Source organism: Trachurus japonicus, chromosome 7, assembly GCF_045865225.1.
Source record: "Trachurus japonicus isolate A0001 chromosome 7, Traja_1.0".
NCBI classification, from domain to species: domain Eukaryota; kingdom Metazoa; phylum Chordata; class Actinopteri; order Carangiformes; family Carangidae; genus Trachurus; species Trachurus japonicus.
The window spans coordinates 11,373,387-11,399,168 of record NC_140913.1 but is presented as its reverse complement, the minus strand read 5'-3'; the positions used below and the strand labels follow the sequence as shown (position 1 = coordinate 11,399,168).

The 25,782-nt window shown below is 42.3% G+C and overlaps 1 protein-coding gene across 4 annotated transcripts in view; it reads left to right on the top strand.

Moving 5' to 3' along the window:
• Nucleotides 1-25,782, top strand: part of LOC146984221 (vitamin D3 receptor A) — a 76,916-nt gene that overhangs the window by 25,994 nt on the left and 25,140 nt on the right. Inside the window, exon 3 of one of the 4 annotated variants that reach the window (XM_085781178.1) lies at nt 13,874-13,919. The exons of 2 other annotated variants lie outside the window; for them this stretch is intronic. In XM_085781178.1, the coding sequence (XP_085637304.1) occupies nt 13,874-13,919 (46 nt within the window). Of the gene's footprint in view, nt 1-10,778; nt 10,968-13,873; nt 13,920-25,782 lie in introns of those variants that run through there. One more of the 4 variants, XM_085781180.1, reaches the window with a different exon arrangement.

Genomic DNA, 25,782 nt, shown 5'->3' with positions numbered 1-25,782 from the left:
CGATATGTATTTTCAGGACTGATACCAATTATTACAGTAGTAATCAAGGAAACCGATAACCAATATTTGGAACGATATTCATTTGCAGTAAAAATGAAAATGTTCTTGTCAGAATTTAGAATAACACACTGGGGATTAGACTGAATACAGTAAACAGTCTGTTTCTTTTTTGTACACTGTGAAAATCTGTGATAAAAAGACATTTAAAGCAGAAGTAAGCGATCCGGTCGTTTTGGCTAACTTCCTGTCAGCTGATGGAGTTAGCAGTCCCCGCCCTCGTCACCACATTTACGCGCATCCCTTGGCTGCACACACAGGGTCTCATTCATGAAACGTGAGTAAATCTGTGTGTAGATTTGCACATAAAAGCTCACTCTACTAAAACTCTACTCCAGATTCATGAACGGTGCGGGAAACTCAGATTTGATCGTAAACACGTGTGTAACTTCATGAATGCCAACCCATCGTAACCTAACAACACACCCCCGGTGATCAGCAATTAGCATAGATCTCCATACATGAATAGCCATATAAGGAGATCCTGACCACCATATTAGGAGGTAGGTGCATCCTGCTCACCTGCGGCCATGACGCAAACGAGGAAAGAGGGAGAGAGAGAAAAAAAAAGAGAGATCACGGATTGAAGTCATTTTGGGTGAAGTGGAGTCCAGAAAAAATATGTAATTCTCTTCTGTTAGTAGTGGTGTGACTGGGACAGGTCAAAGGCGTGGAGGGAAGAAACAGATTTAGTGAATTAAGTATTCTTGGTTTATTAAAGAACCGTTTGAGAAGTAAAGCCAGAATAGTTCGATATGAAACATTAAAAAACAAAACAAAAACAAAAAAAAAACACAACTACAGAGCTACGGCAGCGACGGGAGGAGGAGGCTCTTCACAGCCTCAGCTGTAGAGGAGCATGGTTGTATCAACACATGAAGTTATATAGGCAGGTTATATTGTTACAGAAGCACCAGCCGTCTGTCACAGCTCCATCCAAACCGGTGCCGACTGCGCTGCTGCGCAGGGTGAAGTGTGCGCCCACCGAGCGTGTACTGTAGCAACATAAAAAAGTTTTTTCCGGTTTTATATCAGATTATTATCATCATTAGATGGAGCCTTGACATATTTGTGCGTGTCCGATCCCTAAAACGTCTCTCTCTCCAAATATTTCTAATTGTTTGTCATGTTTAAATTACGTGTTTCAAAGGCGTTGGCGTATTTTGAACATGAGAGAGAGTAATACGGATTAAAATTGTAATTTTCAACAGTGACAAGCAGTATTTATTTGCATTCCTACATTTACACAAGCGCTACACACAGTCCGGAGCAGGTGTAGATTTTGTGAGTAGCTACGAAAAAATCAGCACTACTAAAAGATTGATGAATGCGGAAATCGCACGTAAATTTGCGCTGCTCAGGGTTTACACACAAATCCGTGCTGCTCACGTTTCATGAATGAGACCCACAGAGAGGACCGCCCCTTTATGCCGTTCTCTCTCCTCATTGGATAAAGTTTTCTCCTCGGCTTACAGCAGAGCAGAGTGACTGACAGACCCGTGTTTCGGACCAAACACTCTATATAAGTGATTGCCGTCGGAAGATACAACTATTTAAGACTTACCGTATTTCCTCTAATAGAGGCCGAGGCCTTTATTTACTTTAGCTGCCCAGGGGAACCGGCCTGTATTGGAGACCGGCTTATATTTGAGAGAGGCTATTATTTCTTCCTCTGTTTCATGCTGGTGCTCAAATTTGACAGTTACCGTGCTCAGTTTTCATTCTGCCTACAATTAATTATATTTTTTTACACATTACTGTAGCAGGTACCGCAACAGCAGCGATCAGCTGGACAGGATTAGGCTAATAAACGCTGGAGCACAAGTGACCAGTTTTGTCACAGATGATCGGGTAGCGTCGCAAATCGGGTAGTGACACGCCATGCTGCTAAAGCTCTCTTCGGTCGAGTTGTCAGTGACTGTTTCCTTGAAGCGTGGGTTCATGTGGCACTTCAGATCTAGCTACTGCCATCTGCTGGCACTTGTGGGTTACTGCATCCGTGTTTGGCCGCCTGAGACCAGTGCATCCACAGTGACTGAAATTCAGGTTTTTTCTGTTTGTTTGTTTTTTTCCCATTGACCCGGCCTGTATTTGGGGCCGGCCTTTATTTGTTCGTGTAAACCACGCCCCCGGCCATTATAACAGACCCGGCTATTAAATAGATACCGGCTACTATTAGAGGAAATACGGTATATTAACACAAACATTCTGCTTACTTCTGCTTTAATTTTTGTAGAATAATACTTGAACTCCAACAGATCTTGGTTTGGTGGGTGGGACATTGTTATACAGTTAAGAGTGGTGACTTCAGGCAGAGAGACGGCTACATTAGAGCCAAAGGAGTGTGTTTAAAAAAAAAAAAAATATTGGTTATCGGTGAAAAAACAGCCAATATCGAAAACATGCCGAGTATCGGCCGATATTATCTGCCATGTCGATCCCTAGGATGATAAACACAACTCAAATCACTGTGACCATAATCCATGCACTGAACAAGTTGCCTGCCCCCACAGGTGCAACAGTGCACACACCCACACAGTTCAGGAGAGGTGTGTGTGTGTGTGTGTGTGTGTGTGTGTGATCAGCAAAGATAAGTGTTAAGTGTCGGTACTTTATTATCATGTCATAACTATGCATGGTTGTTTGGATTTGGAGCAAGTTTCATGGCTCCAGACTCCAGGAGTCCATAAAACCCACAACCTGTGACATTTAGAAAAGGGACGCTCCCTCGGTTACCGGCATGGTGCAACTTGTCTCTTCACAGGATGCTGTGAGATCTCATGGTAAAAGTCAGCTTTGGTGATCTCGTATGGAAGCAGTGAATATTCAGTTTGCAGGAGCCCTGCTGGCTCTGTGGTTGATTGACAGACTCTGGTGGCAAGCATGCCAGCTTAAAAAAAAACAAATAACAGGAATGAAAGAAACCCCTCTGAATCGTCCTCTATGACAGTGAATAGGAACGAATCGAGTAGTATTAGATTAGTGGCATGAATGTATTGAACCGAGGCAAAATACAGATGCAACAGAACTGAATTAGATAATGTGGGTTTTGAATGGAGGCTTATGCACATGTTTGGTTCTGAAAGAGCTCTTTCAAGGGGCCATTTGCTCTCAGTTAAGCTGCCTGTGAGAGTTTCTTCTTTTATCACAGTGGCTATTCTCTTGCCTGGCGGCAGCCGCTGCTGCTGCTCCTGCTCCTGCTGCACTGTAACAGCTTCTTTCCCGCCATAACTGGTAGAGGATTATGTTCTGGCCTTACAGTGGCTTCACAGTTGAAGCCATTGTGGAGAATTCATTGGTAATTATCATCTTTATTTATTCCACTATAGATTTGCGACAGTTATTCCTGCGAGACCACACATGTGATGCTATGTATGTGATGCTATTACCTCAATAACCAAATGTTTTGTGCACAAGGTTTTATATTTTTTGTAATGGGAGGGAAATTTTTCAAAACATACTCAACATCTAATCAAAACATACTATGCAATCAGTTGAGAAAATGGTGCGGCATGGCAAATTGCCCACCAGCTGATTCTGTGTTGTTCAACACTTGTCCTTCACAGGACACACGCACGCACAAACACACACACGTGCCCGCAGGCCTTAAAATTACAGCGCCTCTCTGTATCTATAGAAACAAACATGTTTATCTATTTTTATACTTTTAGCTGATATTATATAACTCTGTGTTTCTGCTGTTTGATATTAGCTGTGGATACAGGGGTTCGATGTAAACAAGCTGGAATTTCATCAAGGACAACATCCATTTATTGCTCCATTTAGCTTTTACTGTTTACAACAGCTGACCTTTCTTCCTTCTTTTGTATGCGTTTTCTTGAAGGAATCAAGATTTCTTTCCAGCAGCTTTACTGTAGATTTTGTGGCACTTTACCTTAGACAACAGATTTTATGGTTTATTAGGTTTGACTTAAGACAGATACGCAACAAGCCAAGTTAGGGGAATAGCAGCAAAACAATGAAAACTTAAATACAAAACAAATTAATTTTTATTTATTTATCTATGAATTATGCTTTATTATTTTTTAAATTGAGCAATGGAAAGTATAATGCCTCTTTCTCTTATTAAGCTACCTTGGGACCAGAGATTTAATGTTTAGCTGGTTGATCCTCTGTCCCTATAGACCTGTTTGTGTGAATGATCCCTGTGCTTAGCTGTGTGATACCTCCCTCAGATTAGAGTCATTAAAAATTGAGATGCGCGTGTGTGTGATTACACCTTAAGGTTGTTGTGAGAAATCTGAAAGTGACACGTGATTCTGCCTCCTCCAAACACACAAAGCTGCCATCTCTTATTTCTCTTAACACGGAGAAGAAGTTCCATTGTACACGGTGCCAAGTGTACCAATGGTTACGTGTCATTAGAGCAGATAACCCTCTACAGTAGATAGCCCTAGATTTACAGTCCTATCTGCATTAGATCATGAAATCCATACTGTGTGTCCTAGATCTCTCGTTCCACTATCCTTTTATCCTTCAACTCATTTACAGCATCCACTGTCCACGTGCGTGACTCGTACTCTGTATAAAACTTTTAAAGCCATTATGTAATCCTCTCTTCTTCAGTATGTGTTGCTGTACAGTCAGTTGTGCTATCATGCACGATGAAGTTTCTGAATAAATAAATATTTGTGAGAGTAACATTATTTATTAATTCTAATTCCATAATGCCTCAGGTTATTAATAGATTTTTTTCCAGTGAGGGGTTATTATTTATCCATCTTCATCACCCACTGTATGATTATTTTGTCAGTGATGATAAAACCTGAAATAAATTACCGCAGATATTGGCAAAAATATACTTAAGTCTGGTTCTGCAGTTTGGGCTGAAATTATTAGGAAACGGTGTGTGTGGATATTTAACACCCCCATTATCTTGAAGAAGTCAGGCTCTCCTCCTTCAGTGAGAGGCCCTTCTGCTTCACTGAGTGCCAGGCTCTTCTCCTCCAGTGCTCCTCTCCTTTTAACAGCTTGCCAAGCCACATCAGGGAATGTGAAAGGCTCTGTTTTCAAGCGCAGACTCAAGTTCCATCACTCCAGCTTATTATATGCTAACCCCCTCGCCCTGACCCCGAAACCACGTCCGCTGTCACAACCCTGGTTTTTACGAGGCGTCGCTTCTCTCATCTGATACGTTTCTGTCCTTCCTGTGTCGTCTCTCTGTTTGTTTTCTAGTTTGACTGTTGTAAAACTGGCCGAGAGCACGCCACTAAATACACTTCAGATTCCTGTGGAGTTTAAATGTGATCTTTGAGTGTGTGTGTGTGTGTGTATGTGCTGTTGGTGGATGGAAGGAGGGGCTGTTTTTTTTTTAGTGGTGGGGGGGGGTATTGATTTACACCTGCATACTTGGCAGTCTAGACGAGTCCACCCCACCCCACCCCCACAATACTGCAGTGGAAGATAACGTGGTCTTACGTTGCTATTATAACTATTATTACCTGCTCAACAACGATGCTGGCAGCTGCTCACAGGGGCCAGTTGTGTGCCCAGTGTGTCAAGCCCCAGAATGACAGGAAACTAGAATCGGAAGAGGAAACATGGGAGATTTTGTTTTGTTTTTGTGCGTACAGTGTGTGTGTGTGTGTGTGTGTGTGTGTGTGTGTGTGTCTGTCTGTTTCAGGGAGCTGTACATCTGTCAGAGGACAGTATTTTATATGGAGTTTTTAAACTTTGACTTGGTGCATTAGTTGTACAAATTAAACTCGTGTCCTTTTTTTAATAGCAATGTGTGGGTGTGTTTACCATCTGTATGAATCTCCTTCTCCTCAACCTAACGCCCACACCCATTAACACTTTGAAATAGTGTATAAAAGGAATTCATTGCTCTCACTTTTAAAGAGCATGAAGAGCACTATGGACTACAGTTGCATACCGGGGGGGCTTATCCCATCTGCTTTTGGCTCCTTTTGGTTTGGCCTCCCCACACACATAACACTTTGAAGAAAAGGAGCGAACAGGGTTGACATTCCCACCAGTTTAAAACTGGAGAATGAAGGATCCTTCTTGCATGTCCTTGTAAAAATAATGCTTGATAGAAATGTAACTGCGTTTATGCCAAGAGTAGAGTGATAGTTTATTTTTCTCTGACCAAGGCGACTGCTTCCTCAGCGGCTCTTAACTTACTACTTCAGTTCAGTCACAACAATTCAAAACTCATCTCGTAACACTCTTAACCTTATTCTCTGACCCAAATATGGACGGATCACTTCATAACTTTAAATCATTACTTTAAAAGAGGTGATTGATCTATGAAAAAAAAAAACATAGTTTTCTTCATCAATTTTCTATAATAAACAATCTCAGCGCATTAACAATTTATGTTAACAATCAACTTCCTCCTCTGACCTCCCACTCCCCCACCTTTCCCACTCATTTCTCTATTGTCTTTGGTCTTTTCACTAGCATGTGTGCATTTGTGTGTGTGTGTGTTTAACTCATGGAGTTAAGTCGCAGTGATTGGCTGAGGAGCATCACATGACCAGTTCCATAATAGCTGTGCTAGAAACAATAGAACCGGCTCCAATAATTAATGGGTCAGTCCACCACCCTAGTCCAGACTGAAACATTGCAGCATCTTTAAAATGGCTTAACTTGATATTGGTATATACTGTGTACTTTTTGTTTGTAGTGCTAATTTGCAAATTTTAGCTTCTTGACATGCTAAATTGATCATGAACATCTACAAACACCAAACACATCACCATTAAAATACTACATGCTTTTGGCAGAAGTTGTTTTCAGTAGTTTATTAAAATAATTATAGTTATTTCTTTTCTTTGCATTCACTCAACTAAAAGACTGAAGTGAAACTTTTCCCCTGTCCTTCATGATTGGAACTGAACAGCGAGCGATGCCCTCAGGAGGAGACGGTCTGCTCTGTGTTTGTATTGTAGCTTTTTGTCTGCAGCGTAGCAGCAAAATGCAATTTCAGATATTTCAGAAATGCCACACCAACCACAGCTAATGGAGCAATTGTCCAATAACTATTTAATATTACTGAAAGGAAACTATTTTCTGACAAGTTTGTTTTGGACTCTAAAAAGAATGTTAAATGAATGTAAAGTGAGAAATAGTTCGCTCAGAGTGCTGCCTGGCCACATCAAGCACCTTACAGTTCACTGAGCTAATATGTTAGTTTTGGACTGTTGCCTTTAAAAAAATTTTTTTTCACTTTGACATGGAGCTTGTTGGCAGGGTGAGCCATTATTTTATTTATTTTTTAATGTGTAACTGTGACAGTGTGATGAAATCCCAAGGACTCTGCTTTTTGGACTGGAGGTTTAATTTCACAACAACATAATGGTGTAACTGGGCTGGTAATATTAATAATAATATTATTATTATTTGAATTGTTATTTTAATTTATGCCACATTATTTAAAATTATTAGCACATTTAAAGTCAATAAATTATTTAGATAATTTACATATACACTAGGGCTGGGTAAAAATATCGATTCAGCAATGCATTGCAATTCTTTTCTCTGCAATTCAATATCGATTCAGCAATCTTCTGAATCGATTCAAGCCCCTGGCCAGTGGGGGCGCTGCGAGCAACACCCTCGTGTGATTCGCGCTGTACGGACGGGGGCCGCACTAGACCAAACCATAACAATATGGGAGTGAGTAGCAGCAGCAGCGGGGATCGATCGTCGGGGGAGGGACGCACCGCGCCGTGCCGTATTAACTTTCGCTTTCAACACGCGCTGCTGTTATGCATGCGTGCTTCTCTGTGGTGTGTATGTGTGTGAGAGGATGCGGCCATTGTCCGACTGGGGGGGGCGGCGGCGGCGGCGGCGGCGAATATCGCTACTTTTTTTTTTTTTTTTTAAGACGTTAGTTTAGGCGGCAGCTCTTTGTTGTTAAGGCGGCCGCCTTAACAGGAAAGCGCTGCGGGAAACCCTGAACTTATCTGACAGCTGCTCTCACTTCTTCCTCTGCTCCTCCTCACTCACTCACCTACACACAGACAGGACTCTGTCTTCCTCACACTCACCCCAGCCCCTCAGTTTCTCATCCCACCTGCCCGTACCATACACATTGACAGTCAGTCAGAAATCACAGAACTTAAACATCATAACAAGAACATTACTGCGGGGTCGCTACAATATTTTCAGTTGTGCAGTCAACTATTATTAATAATATTGTTTTGTATTGTTTTATTACTCAAAATGTTATGAGTTATTTTCCAAGAGGAAAGTATCACATAGCCTAATTTAAATTTAGCTGCACTGTAGTCCAGTGTTAAAGCAGTGTCATATTTTGTTATGCTATGAGTTATACTATGGCTGTTCATAAGGCATGAAACTAAACAAATAATTATTTAAAAAAAAAAAATCTGGTACTCTTATTTGTGTATTTCTGCTTGATACTGAATCGATATCGAAGCATTTCAATCAATATCGAATCGAATCGATATCGAATCGAATCGTGACCTAATGAATCGAAATCGAATCGAATCGTGAGATTCTCAACAATACCCAGCCCTAATATACACATAAACTTTAATAAAACTTTAAATCCTGCATGCTCTCTTCCTCTATGCCCTAAGACACTTAGATGTATAATATATACAGTATTACATTAGATTTCTTAAAAGTTTCTACTGACTTTCCAATCGTGCCAGCCATATCATGTCAGGCTGTGGGATATCTAACTCTTTCATTAAATGAATGAGACAAGTATTGCTTTTATGTCTCTAGAATTATTTATAATGACTCATGATTTATAATAAATATCAGGTTGACCATTGTCTCATCATCACAGCATCCACCAAAAAACTCATACTCTTATTCACTGTCTTGGGTGAGTGATCCTAACATGCACAGGGGAATCACCGATAAAACATTTGCTGTTAAAGAAGTTGTCAATTGCAGCGGTTGGCCCATTGTCGATACATTTAAACCATCCAGTTACTGAAATGATTGATTTGACTTCACCAAAGTGAATTATGGGTGCTGCTGCATTATTCAGATCTTGTCCTTCTTAAGCAGAGAGAAATGCATGAGCGCATTCTGCTGGAATGTATCCGTTGCCATCAGCGGCGTGTTCAACAGGGGGTATGACTCTCCACCATGCCATCCTCCTCATGCCCCCTCATTTTCACTGTGTCTTAATTTAAAATGGCTAATCTCAGTATGAACGTCCTCAGGCTATTTGAAGGCTTAGGGAATTCCCAGTACCATAAGTTCACCGCTCTGCAGCATTCCAGTGTCATGTGGTTCTCACCATTGGCTTATAAGGCCAATAACATAAAGCAGTCAGCAGACCTGTCATCCACCTCATTATTCAGGTCAGAAGACTGTTGTTGTCTTCAGCTTGTTTCAAGTTGGATGTGTGGTCATTTCTGTGCCTCATGTTTACATCATGCTGTTGTTTGAATCTTATTGCTCACTATCAGATTGATAATGAGCAATAAAACAATAGCCAGGTCATAATGCCTTGCTTAACCTGTTATTGTTGGTTTGTACTCAAGGATCATTTAACGCGCTTTGAAGCTGCTCTAATCAATGTTTTATGTTAATGGTGCATCAAATGTAAATCGTGAGAACCCACTTATGATGTGTTCTGCAATCTATGCACTTCTCTTCAGCCCCACAGATCACTTTAAAATCTTCAAGCTTTTTTGCTTACAACTTAATGTTTGTATCAAAACACTTGTGATAAACACTTCTGTCGGAGCGTTTATCGTCAGTTTAGATCAAAATAAAAAAGATGACTGCTGTTTATGGCCCGTCTAACGACAAACTGGCACCTACTTCTGGCTTCTATAAAAGGTGTGTGTGTGTGTGTGTGTGTGCGCGCGCACGTGTTCTGCCAAGATGCAGCAGTTGTTATGCTCATTAATTTAAATTATTTAATATCAAAATGGCTGTAATGAATGCTACATCAAAGACCTCAATCTGCATGTGAACAAACCACTATGATGATGCTTAACACATTTTTCTAATTTTACATTTTCGGAGAATTGACCGAATTATGGGCCGTAAAACCAAGAGTTGCTGAGTTGCAGAGTCTAACTGAACTTTAATAACCTTATCACACTCCCTTCATTTCGTGACATCATATAGGGTTGTTGTGGAACATTCACTGAGATCATAGTAGACTGTTTGCCCAGAGGTTCCCTTTGAGTTTAGGGAATCCTTCTTCTTTCTTTCTTTCTTTCTTTCTTTCTTTGGTTTTTGTTTTCTCTTATTTCTCCTTCCTCCTACTTTCTCCTTTCTGTCTTTCTTTTCCTCTCTGCCTCATCATTGTTTAGTGTTTCTTTAATGTAGAATTTCTCCTACTGCCCTCATTGTCCTATTTTATTTCTTCACTCATCTTCTTGTCTTTAATTACATTTCCATTGGAACCTTTTCAACAATTGACACATTTGTCCCTCTTCCACTCCCCCTCCTCTCATTCCCTAACCTAAACTCTTTCCTCATGTCAGTGATGGCATGTACTATGTTTGTGGAGTTTGCCCTCACCCCGCTGACCCCAATTATCAGGTTAACCATTAACCTTCAGGTTTCACCTTGCTGGCCCTTTGGCCCTCACTCTGTGTCATTACTGACATAGCTACAGGCTGTTCTAGTCCATGCTGCATCAAATATGCACACTTCTGGGTAGAGGAGAGGGCCAGAGAAGTAAAGGGAAGTATCTGGTGTGATGGGAGTGAGTGATAGGAAACAGTCAAAGTGTTAAAGAAGAGGTAAGCCAGAGGAGTGTCGAGAGTATCACTGAATAGCCCGATCAACTGGAGGAAGGAAGGCAGAGGAAGAGTGTAAAGTGGTGGTTTTTACATCTGGACCTGGAGGGATTTTTATTCTGGAGGTGTGTCGAGTGCAAGCTGCTGCGTTTGGCTGCTGCGAGGAAAATGAGGGACGCTCTCGCATAGTAGAGAAAGGTCAGTTGTAGCTGCTAGCGCTGCTTGGTTGGATTGAATGCGATAATATCCTCTGTGCTTCTTAGAAGATACAGTATAATTTGACTTTGTTATTTATTTATGTTAATTCCTCTGGGTTTCCACCTGCAGCAGCTGAATGCTTCATCTCAGCCCGTGTTATTTTTTCATTAAGGAGCTAATGTAATGATTCATTGTTTGGCAACGTTACCAATATACTATCTGTGTACACTACAGCAGACACAACAGATGTAGGCAGACACTATGACAAACAAATGAATTTATTTTTAAGAAAGTCAGAGTTATCCCATTGTCTCTTCAAAATGGATCGCTGTACATTTTGTTGTAATTCTGACTGTCGCCTTTCTGCCCTGATGAGCATTCGTCGTGTGTCCCGGATCCACATATATGTGAATTAAATTACATTAAGAACTTGTTAGGGGTGGCAAGTCGCCTCAAAGTAAGAACATACTGGGTTCAGTTCTTTCTGTTGGAGTTTGCATGTTCTCCCTGCACCTGTGTCGGTTCTCCCTGGGTTCTCCGGCTTCTTCCCACAGTCCACAGACATGTGCAACAGGTTGATTGGCAACTCTGAACTGGCCATAGGTGTGGATGTCAGTGTTATTCTCTATACATCAGCCCTGTGATAGACTAGCGACCTGTCCTGCCCTCACCCTAATGCTGCGTTCACATGGAGTCTGGCAGACGGCAAATGCCGCCGGACGGAACGGCAAAAACAAACAAACGGTCCGACGGGACGGCATGACGGGAAAACGCATCACTATGTTGCTATGGCGATGTCGACATACTCAACTCATACTTCACATCCGGTTGAGGAAACCGTTGCGGCAGACGTCAAAAGTTCAAATATTTTAACTCCGGACGGCATTGCTGTTTGTCGTTGGCGGCGACGGTATTTTTTTCCGGCCTCCCACAAGTTTTACCGTCGTTCTCTCGTCCACTAACATGACATCCGGTTTGCCGTCTGCCGGACTCCATGTGAACGCAGCATAAATCTGTTTGGATTGGCTCCAGCCCTCCTGTGACCCTGCACAGATGAGTGGAATGAACAATGGATATGGGGACGGACATAATAGTCTCCCATAGTCTCCTTGGGCAGCTCCTAAAATGGTTTAAACTCTCAGATTCAGCCCTAACAATCAGACAAACAAACTACAGTGGAAGGTATCGTGTCGATATGACATCAATAGGTTTTGTCACCGAATCTCTCGATCACATTAGGGATGAGACGTGTGTGTGTTAAAGAGCCAGTGTGTCCACTTCAGCCTGTAAACACAGTCACCGAAACGAAACTCAAGACGACGGAGTGGCAGCCACCAAGCACACATCACGTATCTAGTGCGCTCCTCGCCTCACTGACCTTCTCCGAAATCATCACCTGTTCAGACTTTCTGTCACTCCGTCTGCCAACTGGGCCATAGTAACACTATATGCAGGAATGTTGGAAATGAGCTACTTAACACTGTTATGTGTTGTAGTGTGTGTAAAGTGATTAATTACATTGCGTAACGCTTTCTCAGGTTTCATCAGCCCCAGATCTGACGCTTATGTGCAGTGTTTTTCTGCGCTGCTCTGTGTTTATCCTTAAATAGCCCAGAGATTACTGCCGTAAGATTGTCGAAAACAAGCTTCTCTATTTTCCTCATTAGATGTTAATTGAATGTAATTACAGTAATAGAGTGTAGTTAGAGTAATATCCATTACTCCAGGTGGTTTGGTGTTTGGTGGGTCCTCACGAAACGACAAAAACATCGGGTTGCATGTGCTGAGGTGGTCATCATCGCAGGCCGCTGGACCACACAGAAACTCTCTGTCCTGACAGCTTCACTGGATGAATGCTCAGACGGCGTCTTCTCCTGCCAGAACGAGGCAGCCAACGACCTTCGCCTTTTCCTTTGGTTGTTAATAAGCTGAAGAAAGAGATGGTGAACATGGAAGCGCATACGGGTCCTCGGAGAAAAATGACTAATAATTAATCTTCGTGTTGTTCGAAAAATATTTAGCTTGGAGTTTGACTCATGAATTGGTTTGAGTGTGTGCCATATTTAATGTTATGGAAATATTTCCCAGTGGAATCAGTGGGTGGGCTTTTTTGGGGGGGAGGGGAGGGGAGGGACAAGGTGATTTGATGTTATTTATCCGTAAGGGATTTAACTGGAAACAGAAAATGAATTAATTTAATGTGGAGCTTTTACTGCTTATGTAATTTGTCTTTTTTTGTATAACTACGTGGACATCTCACAAGACCAAAAAAAAAAAAACACCCAGAAAACAACCCCCCCCCCCCCCAGCTCTGTGTTTCTAGTGCTCTCCACCACCTCTCTGCCGTCCACCAGATCACACTTTACGTCATCAGATCTGGTCTGAATTACTGGGCTGTTTTAATTTGTTATTTGTTTATCTTGGACCACCTCGGAGGGGAAGGCAGAGGCATCCTCACAGTCAGGAGTCCATTGTTTCCATGGCTGAATCTAACGTAGAAACAATGGTCTAATACGAAATTCAAGTCGCATAATGTCCGTGTTGGTATTGAATATTCAGGCTGACTCAACCACTAGACAAAGACTCCTCTGTGTGGGTTGTAAGTAAAACGATGAACATCCAGAATATTATCTCTCTGAATTAGCAGCTTGACACGAACATTAAATACTTTAATCGACCCTACAATTGTGGGAAATTGGATAATTTTTTTTTGCTTTACTGGATGTACAGCATTAGGCTTAAAAACAGTCACTCACTCCATTACGACTGGGGAGAGTGCCTTTTGGACAAAAGGGGCCATATTTGAATGAGCGAAGCTTCAGCAGGGAACACAAAGTACAGCAGCACCAACTGACAATGAGTCTGCAAACAAAAACTCTTGCATTTTTTTTATTAATCTGTTTCAGAAACGTTTGGTCTGTAAATTCAGCTCCATGGTTGCACCTTTGCATGGTAAGAATACTCTAATGTTTTTTTCTTTAACCTATCTTAACTTTGCATCGGTTTCCAGTCTTGCATCATAACGTCCTGTTTGTGTGAAGGCTAGTACACCGTGTGGCTGCAGAATTCCTCCATTGACACTGCATGACATGGTGTCCAGTCAATCAGCTGGTGTCCCTTTGCCCTTATTTACATACTCTGGATAAGGATGTATTGATCGCCCTGGAGCGGAGCCTCAGCTCTTCTCCGCATGCATGCAGAGAGCGAGATTCATCCGGCATTCGCCTCAGGAAATTTACATGAACTTAAATGAATAGATAATAAACATGTCATATCCCCCCATGTCTTGAATGAAACACACTCAGGAGGTGAAGGACTGTGTTAGACACATGTTGCCTGAGTACGTTACAGCTTCAGTTCTCGCTAAGCCATTACAATTAACCTGCCAGGAACAGCACTGGGCAGATCATGTGACACCCTCGGGCCTAGAGAGACTTTCTGCTGCCGCACACATCCATTACAAACAGCTGTAAACTGTGGGGACAATTTCCTGATTTTCAGAAAGTATAAGTTGTGTGACGTTCTTGCCCCGGGCCGCATGGCCCTAGAAGGAAAAAAGAGCATCCAGTGCAAAGTGGAAAGTTGAGTTCATTTTATTTTTATTTTATTTACCTAATCCTCACTTGCCTCTTTGTTTTCTTATACCTGTATTTATCCAGCCATCTATTGTTGCTTCCTTAACAAGATTAGTTCACTTTCCTTCCTCCTTCACCCTTTCACTCCCTTTTCTCTCTTGCCTCTTTTTTCCTCTCTCCTTCCCGCCTCAATTTTTTTCATTACTTCATTCCTTTCTTTACAAGCTCCTCTCTGTCTCCCCTTCTCTTCCTCTTGTTCCTCCCTCCCCGTCTCCTTGTCAGCCTGCCAACAGACCGACGGCCCGTACGTTTTCATCCTCTGCCTAGAAAACAAGGTCTAAAGTTCAAAGCTGCTGTTGTGGATTGGCGGCAGGGGAGGGAACACAGGAGGAGGCCAGGCCTGGGTCAAAACAGATCGGAATATCACCTCCTATGTGGAATTTTAATCCAATCAGATGCCACATTTCGATTTCCATCCTCAAAATCACTTGTGAATTAGATAAGATAAGGTAGGGGCTTCTTGATAGAAAGTTAAAAATCAAAATTACATGTGGAATTTGTTTATGTACATCATGTTTAATGTACCATCAGGGGATTTCCACAGATTATTAAGACAGCTAACAGTGTATTGATCCCATGGTCCTAAAATAACCCTGAGGAACACACTTTGTGTTTATCAGCTCACTGAAGTGGATATTTGTGAGATGAGTGTCATGCAGTTAAACTGAATTGATATTTGCGTGTATTTCACACACATTTCTCTTGGTGCTTTTAATCTGAAAAATGAGGGCGATGTATTTTGAAGGAGAAGTCATTTTCATCCCAGTGCGTACCTGCCACAGGGCTTGTATGTGATTTTATTTCATTAACATATTATTCATTTGCACAGCAGGCTTATTCCAGGCTGTGTGTGTGTGCACTTATATATATGATTCGTATATTTATGTGCCTCCATTTGAGAGGGGGAGATAGTGAGCGAGGGTGCCCACCTGTACGTACATCAGCACAGCTTCCTCCAGCCCCTGTTATTACAGTGCCTGTGTAAAACAGCCTCCCACTATCTCGCAGTTGGCTGGCTCAACATCCAGACAGTCAGCAGCATCTACAGCATGTCTCCTCCTGGTGAGTGGGTGTGTGTGAAGTAGATGAAAACCTGCTCTGGCCAGGCTGCGAAAAATTGTGAACGTGGCTGTATGTTGTCTGAAGAGAGGGAAAAAAAACAGAAAGGTCAGCATCTACAAAAAGAGCCTGTATTTATAGCTAATGCACATAAGTGGTGTTGTCTTACATGTACAGTACATCAGAGTATGTTGGGTGTGTTACTAAAAAAGCCACAATGCATCTTATTCTTAATACTGAGTAATAAGTCATCAATAAATTAGTAAGTGACATGTGGTCTATCACATGTTGTAGTGATTTTCAAATAAGATGTAAATAGTGTGTTGACAACAGCGATGCATGCATTAGTTGCTTTGATTTAAAGTCAGTTTCTATTTCCTGGTAGAAATTTAGACCCCGAGGAGTTTGCGTTTGGTTATAAAAGAATCTCATATTGATGAATCTACATTACCTGTCTTTAGTTATTTTGATATTATTATTTAGTGGTTCAACTCACCCAGCTTTTCCTAGTTTCAGTTTCCCGGACGCTGCCCGGCGGGTCATGGGAATAAAATATGGGTCGCTTGCATGATTTCATAATCCCTGCATTTCTGTTGCAAAAAAGTCACACATCTTCGCAGAAAGCTGACAAATATTGCAAGTTAACGTCACACAGAAGCAGCCATTTTCCCCCTGTTGCCCTGGGAACGTTATGAAGTGACGTAATTACGCGACCCACAGTTTTTGCAAGTTTCCACAATTTTTGCTAAGCATCACAATTTCATCGTATTAAATTGCATAAATACCCCACATACTGTATTGCATCACTTTTTTTTAGAAAAACCTGATGCATAATGAAGGATTTTTGCCCGGAACAATCACAAAAATACTCTTTGTTTTTCTGGAAGGACTGATGTCTGTGTCTGTGCTGGTTTGTGCAGACTGCAGACAGGGCTGTGGCTGAAGTGCGTTTTTTGAAAAGTCTGATTACATTTTCGTGAGTATGTTTGTTTAAAATTGTGCAGCCGGCGCGTGATGGTTAGGACAAATCGGTCGAAGGCGATGGCCACTGAGTTGTGAGCGTGTTTATGTGTGTATCTGGGCCTGTGTGGAGGGGTGCGCCACATACCAACCAATAGCATCAGTGCCTCTGTAGCGTACTTCTGCAGCCAACTGGGACGCTCCCTGGTATCTTTCAGACAGACTTGGCACACACACACAAATGCACATGCATGCCCATAGCCGCCCCTCCGCCCTTCCTTTTAATGGCCTCGGGCTCATTTGTTCGATGTGCAGGCATCTGCTTGGATAAAATTAGAGTGCTTCCTTTTTCTCTCGTCCATGTTTGATGTTTTGTGACCGTGCTGTATCGTGTGGTACCGTACTGAAGCCCACTTTAATCTATGGATACTGACATCCAGGTCTTGTTTTCCATCTCTCGGATTGGATTCTGCTCAATTTACATAATGCAATCATTTATATCAAGCATTTGTTTGCTCCCTTTTCATCCTTTTGTGCATACATCTGTGGATGTTTTTACTGTTATCTTCCAGTCCTTGTTGTAGTTATTGTTTACCAAACCCAGTTTATTTTTTATATATATATTTTTTTTTAACTTTTTCCCACTAAAACTTTCCTGCCTCAGCACAGATTATTACACTAAATCCAAATTGGGATATTATTTCCAGCCTACCTGAGATTAAAGGGCCTTGGGACATACCTGTGGACCCATGTTAATCTCTCCATAACCAAGCAGTGGGCACCAAGAGGGGGGAAAAAATGAAAAGCCTCTTGCTTTGATCTTGGTGCTCCACGGTAGGTTGTTGAGGTTCCTCTGTGATTTCTTAAGTTACCCTTGATGTTCTGGATTTATGGAGCCAAACAGGAATCAAATACCTGAGACTGACCCTGTTGTAAAGAAGAAAGTCCACTGCTGCTCCAACCTGAATGTCACTCGCTGACTTTTGCCGTCCTGCCTCTTTGTCATCTACTGAGCTGGAGTCTCTGTGTTACCACCCTGTCAGAAGGCATACGGACTCGGAGCGGCCATGTGGGCTCTCCAGTGCGTGCGGTTGTGCATGGTAAACTCTGGGCAGGCCTCGGCTTTGCTGTATTGTACTGCACTGGAGTTTATGGCAGTTAGCTGTTAGAGAGGCCCACTGTGAGGCAGCTGGTGGTAGAAGTAGGCCATGCTCCCTGTTGTGCCGCCTATAGAGTGAGCCCCTCTATATGCAGCAGATTCCATTTCCTATGGTACCCCCCCTCCACACACACACACACACACACACACACACACACACACACACACACACACACACACACAGAGTACTGATCCCTACACAGGCCAGGGCAGCTCGGTATTAACTGCTTAAGCTTTGAAGAGAAACTACGTGGACCGGGGAGAGAGAGTGAGGCCCCCCCCTTTTTTTTTTTTCTCACAAAGTCTCACAACTTTTTGTCTACCGGAAGGAAATGTTGGTGGAAAATATTTTGTTCAGCAACTCAGCCTGACATTCTTACTGAGACCAGCCGACCAGAGAGAGCAGAGAGGAAGAGGAGACTCGTCTCTGCAGATAAAACAACAACAGTGAAATCGAATCGATAAACAGTTGCGTTTTCTCTCGTCTAATAATCAAAAATGTGTGATAATATTAACATACCTGTTGGCTAACAGTGTGTAGCTGTGTTATGTACGGAAATATGACTGAATAAACAGATGTTGGATTAGACTTGATCATTACAGGACACAGACACTCGAGAGACACCAGAACATCCCCGTTCAATACATGTGGGAGGTCTTTTAAGCTCCTCTCTGATTCATCAACATGATTCATCTGTTGGTAGATCTGATTCATACTGCAGCTACAGTGGTTGCATTTGCACCAAATCTTCAACAGAAATAAAGATGCCACACATCATCTTCTTTTTTTCTTTTTTTTTTCTGTGCGTCTGTTACACATCTTCACAGCAAAGGTCCAAACTCTTGAATTACCAGTTAGCGCAGCTCAAACAAAAGTCAACCGCTTCTTTTCTGTAACCATTCACCGCCTTTAACAAAGCAGCTCCTGTTTCAGACAATGTAGCAGTGCTTTATTGATCCCTGTGGGGAAATTGTCTTTTCACTCGCCGCCGCCACTGGGAGGTCGGAGGTCAGGGTCAGCCGTGGAACGACGACCCCCCCCCCCCCGCCACGCATCTGGTAGGGGGTTTGGGTGCATTAGTTCAGGGAGACTTTGAGCAGCCGCAGGTGTTAGCTGGTGCGGTGACGTGAAGGCGGATCCTCAGTTAAGGGACAATGTCTTTAACCCCTGAATTTCCCTTTTGCCAAGTTCAAACTACTTCAGCGGCATGTGGCCACTCTGTAAACATTGTAGATGGGAAAGACACAAGGAAAACTCGTTTACTTATTTTACGGTACAAGACTTTAAAGGAAGCTTCAGTGTGAATCTTTAACCATTCTGAATCTGTAAATTAGTCAAAAATTGCAGCACCGGCGCTAAGAATACAGGCTCCTATCTTAAAGGGATAGTTCAACATTTTGGCAAATTCCCCCATCGCTATAATCCTTATAGTCATAGGAGTAGGTTCATTACCTTTAATTATCGGTGCATGTTGTTTTGAGATCTGTGGGGCAGAGACGTGAGCTGCTCTGCGAACACAATGGAGGTGAATGGTACAGGTCCCCTGTCCCTCAAAAAATACACAATTGAACAACTCCAAAACGCTCTTGTGGACAAGTTGTGACCATAGACTGTAAAAAGAATGGACGTAGCGTCCGTGACGTCACCCATTGGTTTTGGGGAGTCGTTTTTGTGACTCAAATATGGCGGCCTGAACAGCGCCATGTTGGATTGGCCGGCCGAGAACCCGCCCACTGGCCTCGAAGCAGCTGTCCACGGAGCTGCTCGGACCTGTCACTCAACGTTTCCGCGCCCTGATTGGCCAGAATTTTAACCTAATAACAGTAAAACTGTAGAGTTAAAAAAAATTCACCCCCCTCAGAGTGTGTGCGGGGGTAGAAACTATCGATTGAGACAAAAAAACGTTCTGACACCAGGCTTTTAACATGTTTACTGAGGATGTAAAGTCGGCGATTTTAACACGGGGGTCTATGGGGAATGCTCCCTTCTGACACCAGCCCCCAGAGGAATCCGAGGGGATTGCAGTTTTTTTGAACGCGGAAGTGAGCTTCACTTCTCAGACCGACAACTGCCCCCTTGGTTGTGACCTGCACATTCACCATGCTATGAAGTAATAATGTAACATTATGGCGATAGGCGAATTTGCCAAATTGTGAACTATCCCTTTAATGTCTAACGATAAAATAATAGAATCTATGAAAAAAGGGGACATACCTACATTACGGCCCCAGAATTACTCCTGTTTACTGAGCATTGGAGACAAAGCAGAAGTGGTCAAAAATGCTGATTTGAACCAATTTGTTGTTCAGCAACCTCAACACTTTTCCTGTCAACAGAACAACACAACAATCAGTTTTGTCAGGTGGTGTTTTTGAAAGCAGTTAGCCTCACTGTGTGTGCACTTTTCCACCATGAGAGTAAAGGCCACAGGATCGTTATCAATCCTCAGGCTCGCTCTCGGTGCTGTAGTGACAAAATGCTCAATCATGGTGATGATATTTGATGGCACTGGCGTAGCAGAATCAATACATTGATACAGTACAAGTCCACCTCATGCTCCATTTCATGACAACTGTCACACACAGTGGCAGACGGCTCATACCAGTTGCATAGCAGATACAGTGAATAGTACTTGTCATTACTCAGCACGCAGCATACCCCCCCCTCTCTCTCCTGCTGGTGGTCTCACTCGGTCCAGGAGCTCATAGGCTGCTGCACAGGTTTTGCAAAAGTGGAACAACAGATTTATGATAGGAAGCATGAAGACAAACACAGCACACACACACTGCACAACACTGACGGGCCTCCAAGGGGCACAGAGGGGGTGGAGGGGAAAAGGAAAGGAAAGCAGACACGCAGTCATAGTCAACTACAGGACATGCAGGGATTGAAGGTGGCGCAACCACGTCCACAGTGTTTATTTAGCTTGATAGTCTGTTGCAGTGCAGCAGGGAGTGTTTATTGGTCATCATTTCATCAGATATTGGTATAAATACTGATTTTACATATTCAACCCTTCTCTCATTGCATCTAATCTTCTGTTTCCTGACCAATGTTTTCATAATTAAAGTCTGTAACGTAACTCTTCCCTTGGTATTCAGAGGCAACATATTATCAGGTCTCTATTGGAAATGAGACCATGTGTCTCAATGAGATTACCTCTATGAATAAAGGTTAAATAAATAAACTTGAAATTGAAAACTTGATTGAAATCATTGTGAAAGTGCAGGGTCCCGCTGCAGTCTTTTGATTAAGGTGTTCAAATTACAGAGATGTCCTTGCCTGTAAAACATATTCTTCAGATTGACCAAACAAGCGAGCTCTCTTCATCCTGCCAAAGACAAATCACAACATCATAATGGGAAAAATCAAATGCAAAATACAAAAATTACCATTCCAGCTGAAATTGCTACTACATTTGTTGTCAGTTTTCAAGTATATGATCCATTGTATAATTTACAGAAGAAGCCAACACATCCTAATTCATTACTTATCATTTTTACTGTCGACAACAAGCCCCTCCATTGAGTTGACGGGTGTGCTGCAGTTGGCTCATAAAATAATTGATATTATATATTCAAGTGCTGGAGTGGTCTTGCTGCTTTTAAACGGGCTCGGCTATATTTTCGGTGCATTTGCTGAATTAAATATTTAGCTTGTTTCATGGTGAAATATCACAAATGACTCTGCAGTGAATGCCAAATCATTCAATCCAGTTTTCTTTTTTCCAAGTACCGCACGGTGATGGGGTCCTAATGGCCAGCATCGTGGGACCGAGTGTTTACATCCTGTGAGGGGGGAGTTTATGAATTATAGCGCGACTAGATGGCACTCACTTGGCTACGGAGAGAGAGAGAGAGAGAGAGAGAGAGAGAGAGAGAGAGAGGAGAGGAAAGTAACATCAGCATCAGCTAAAACAGACAGAGTGGCTCGGCCGTGATCCAGTGTGATTACCCCCTCTCGGTAAATGTTTGTATCTATTCACAGTAGACGTCACTTGAAGGAGACTTTGCAGAGCTCTCAGGAGCAACATGGGCAAATATGTTTACAGCTGGGTATTGAGAGAGGGAGAGAGTGATGAGTGAAGAGGGAGAGGTGACAAGTAAAGAGGGGAAAGAGAGAGAAACTGAGAGATTTGGGGATGGGATGACACACTAGAAATACGACTGAAGTTTCCTGTGTTTCACACCACTGCAGTGGAGCTGTTAACAGGAAAATACCGAACCGATGTCTCTGGACTGGTGTCTGGTTTAAAAAGGAGTGTTTGTTGCTTTTGTTATGTTTTCACTTACTCGATTCCAAATGTTGTGGTGCACAGCTTAGACGCAGGCTGTGTGTATTTAAGTGTTTTTTTTTCTGTTTCACTTATTCATGCCAGTCTGCAAATGCTGGCCCTCTGGGCTCTACTTTTGAGGTGGGAATTCATCTTGTGGATTACATTTAGTCAAACTTGGCGAATCTGAAAGTTTGCACACAAAAAAACAAAAAAAAAACAGTGTTCAGTACTTTGCAACACTATTGACATAGCATTGCATTTTCTTATTGTGTCAACAGCAGCAAGGACTTTAGGTTTATGGTGAATGGCAGGAGTCACAAGGTTGTCAGGGGATGCAAGGTGACTGTTGAATGTGGGGCCGGGGTGTGTGTGTGTGTGTGTGTGTGTGTGTGTGTGTGTGTGTGTGTGTGTGTGTGTGTGTGTAGGGGGGGGGTGGGCTTTCTTGACAAAACAACATGGTTCCACTTGTACACTGTAACCAGGTCATTCAGGGACATTTGGCAAGCTGATCCTGACCCCAGGGAGTTTTTTTTTTTATGTACCAACAACACACGATATAGAGAAATGCAGGGACTCCAAATAAATATTATTTTCAGAACCACTTTTTCATCATAAAGTAGTTAAAACTCTCATCATTATTTCCTCGAACTGTACTGGAGGTGATGTCAGTGCATATTTACATTGTTTGGACACTGAGTATCCCAAAATCCCCAAATAGCAGCAAAAAAAAGAAAAGCAGCACATTTTCACATTTGAGAAGCCCAAAAATAACGAACCCAAAATAATAGAGCACTGGTCTTCACTTCAACCTCACTCTCCCTTTGAAAGGTAAATCTGAAAATTTTACAACCAGATTGTGAATGAGCAAAAGAGAGACTATTACTCTCCTTCTGGCATAAAAGAGAATATAAGGCCTGCAGTAGAGCTTCTCGTGCAGAAAACACTTTGGAGCCACAGCCACAAGTCTGAACCAATTCTGTATCAACAGCTGTTGCAGTAATATGAGAATCCTAAAATGCTTTGCACAGCTAGAAACGGGAGACTTTGAGCTTTCCAACAGTTCATTCACAATGGGCCTTGCACATTGTCAAGTTTAGAGACCTAAACGCCCCTCAGGTTAGTGCTACCAAATACATCCCCAAAGTAATATTTCAAAAGGTTCAGCAAAAAAAAAAGATGCATCTTCTTGTTGCAGAATCCGAGATGAAACGATAAGGAAAATGTTATTTTCTTTAGTTGTATGCCGTGTAAACAAAGTGTCATATTGTGCATCGCTGTCAGTTCTTATTGAGTGTGCTCTTAATTTTGCCACAGGGAGGTGAATAACACCACCACGGTGATAATCAGCTCTGTGTCTGCTTATGAGCCCGTGCATGTGCTCGCAGTATGTTTTGCTGTTTCCCTCGTGCACAGAGATGATGTGACCTTAGCTGGGTGACATGTTTAATAAATCAGTTCTCCAGTGTTGAAACCCTGGATTTCATGAAAATGGATCCATGAAGAATCCATTATCCACAGCTGAGGTCTGTTTTGTCCACTACCATTGGCTCTCCTGTCCCTCCCAGTTCAATTGACTTTGTTTTGCTGGTTTGAATGTCACCAACTGGAAGCAAAAGAATATACATGTAAACACGTATCTGTGTGTAGCTTCCGTCTAAATGACTAGACTTATGTCTAAGTAAAACAACAGATAAGTTATTAATGACAGACTTGGGTTGGGTGATATTGTCTATAAGTAATGTAATAATGCGATATACGACCATGATACATGATATTGATTGATTGATTGATTGATTCATTCATTCATTGGAAATCTTGATAAAACGTCATAAATTCATTATTTAACCCTTTGATGCATGAAGAAAGTGACTCTCATTCATGGTGTTGCTCTGTGTGATCTAGAAATCTGGCATCTCATCTTGTTGACAATCATATTGATATTAGCAGCAGCAGCATCATGTACAATCTTCCACTAGCCCCCAGTGTCTTAATACAAATTTGACACCGACATGGTGGGAAAAAAACAAACAAAAAAAAACTTAAGAGGAGAGCCACTTAAGTGGGTAGAGCAAGATTCCAAAGAGAAGTTCACGCTGGTATCTGAAAACAAATATGTGACACAACTGTGTCACATCGCACATGGAACAAACCACAATGTATCGAGTATATTTGATGCATTGCCTCCCCATTTACAATGGACGACTCTGTGTGTTCCTCTTTAAGGGAATGTTCGTATTGTTGACTGATCTTGTCTCATTTTTGTTATCTGTAATTGTGAAAAAAAATTATATAAATACAGTCAATCATAAAAAAAAAGGGACGACAGTGTTGTCGAAGATGCCGATGAACCTGTTTGCTTGAAGTCGATGTGAACAGATGGAGAAAAAAAAAGTGTTAAAAATGCACATGCATTGGAAAAAGGAGCTGGTATTACCTGCCAGTCTGGCAGTTGGAGAGTCTGGCTTCTTTTCTCTACCCATTAATTATTTTCAGTATAAATAAATAAAATTGCTAATTATTAAGCAGTGTTACAAATGAGAGACGTGTAAGAGAAAACACATAACAGGGGAAAGCGGTAACGGAGAAGTGATTAAAAGAGAAATGACAGCGGAGTTGTTAATTAGAGACCTGGAGCCGACTCTCTGTGTTGTTAATCAACACGACTAATGAGCCTGCAGCTTGTTTTGCTGTTGTTTTTGCAGATGTGCTGAGATGTTTGACACCGGTTCCCCATCCTGACCCCTCCAACTATTCCATTATTCACCTGCTGCTGCATCACAGAAAAAAAGCTGTTTTTGTGACATTATGACTAATGGTGTGTTTGTTGTTTTCCTGTGCACATCGGTCCTGTCAACGCACCGCTCGACCACCTTGACACACACACAAATACACACAAACTGCTTGTAGATGGTCAACAACATGCAGAAGTGATGCTCCACCTGCACTGAAGTGTGTGTGTGTTAGTGTGTGTCCTGCTTTTGTGGGTAGTTCTGGGTAATAGGACTGACGTGTGTGTGTGTGTGTGTGTGTCCTATTATCCTGGGAACCGGTGCTGAAATTTTTAGCCGGCTGGGACGTAATGAGAGCTAATGGAGTCGGACCGTGTTTGTCTCCATCTTTCATTTGTGCTCTCACCTGCCCTCCTCCCTCCTCTCCTCTTTCATAATTCTCGTCTCACCATCCATCGCTTCACCGCACCGATTCTTCAGGTCTCTTTGTCCTTGTTTGAGATTATGTGAGTCCTACTTCTGTGCACGTCAGTCGCCCGCGGGCTATATTCTGCAGCCACGTGACCCTTCTCCCCTGCTGTGCGTAGGTTCATAGCGTGTATACCCCCGCCCCTTTTTGTCCTCATTTGGTCATCCCGCCCTCATACGACCTCTTCCTGTCCCACATGTAGGAGTTTCTCTGTCCTGTTGCCTTCAGGTTTAAGGTTCGGTGCAGTGAAACATCAAGGAGGACAAGGTCAACTGGACCATTAGATCCATCCCTTGTTTTGTTGGATACTGGACATTACACTTTAGGTGTTGTGCTGCTTCACTGCTGACCTCATCTACTGTGATGCTTTGTCATGATATCAGCGTGGCAAAGATGGCACCACCCTCTGGTCCATGACCGTTGTGTTGGACTTTTACATCTCTTCAGGCTTTTTCTTTAAACTCTCTCCAGTTTTTCTTTCATCCTTTGGGCTTTTTTATTTTTTATTTTATTTGATTCAAACTAAT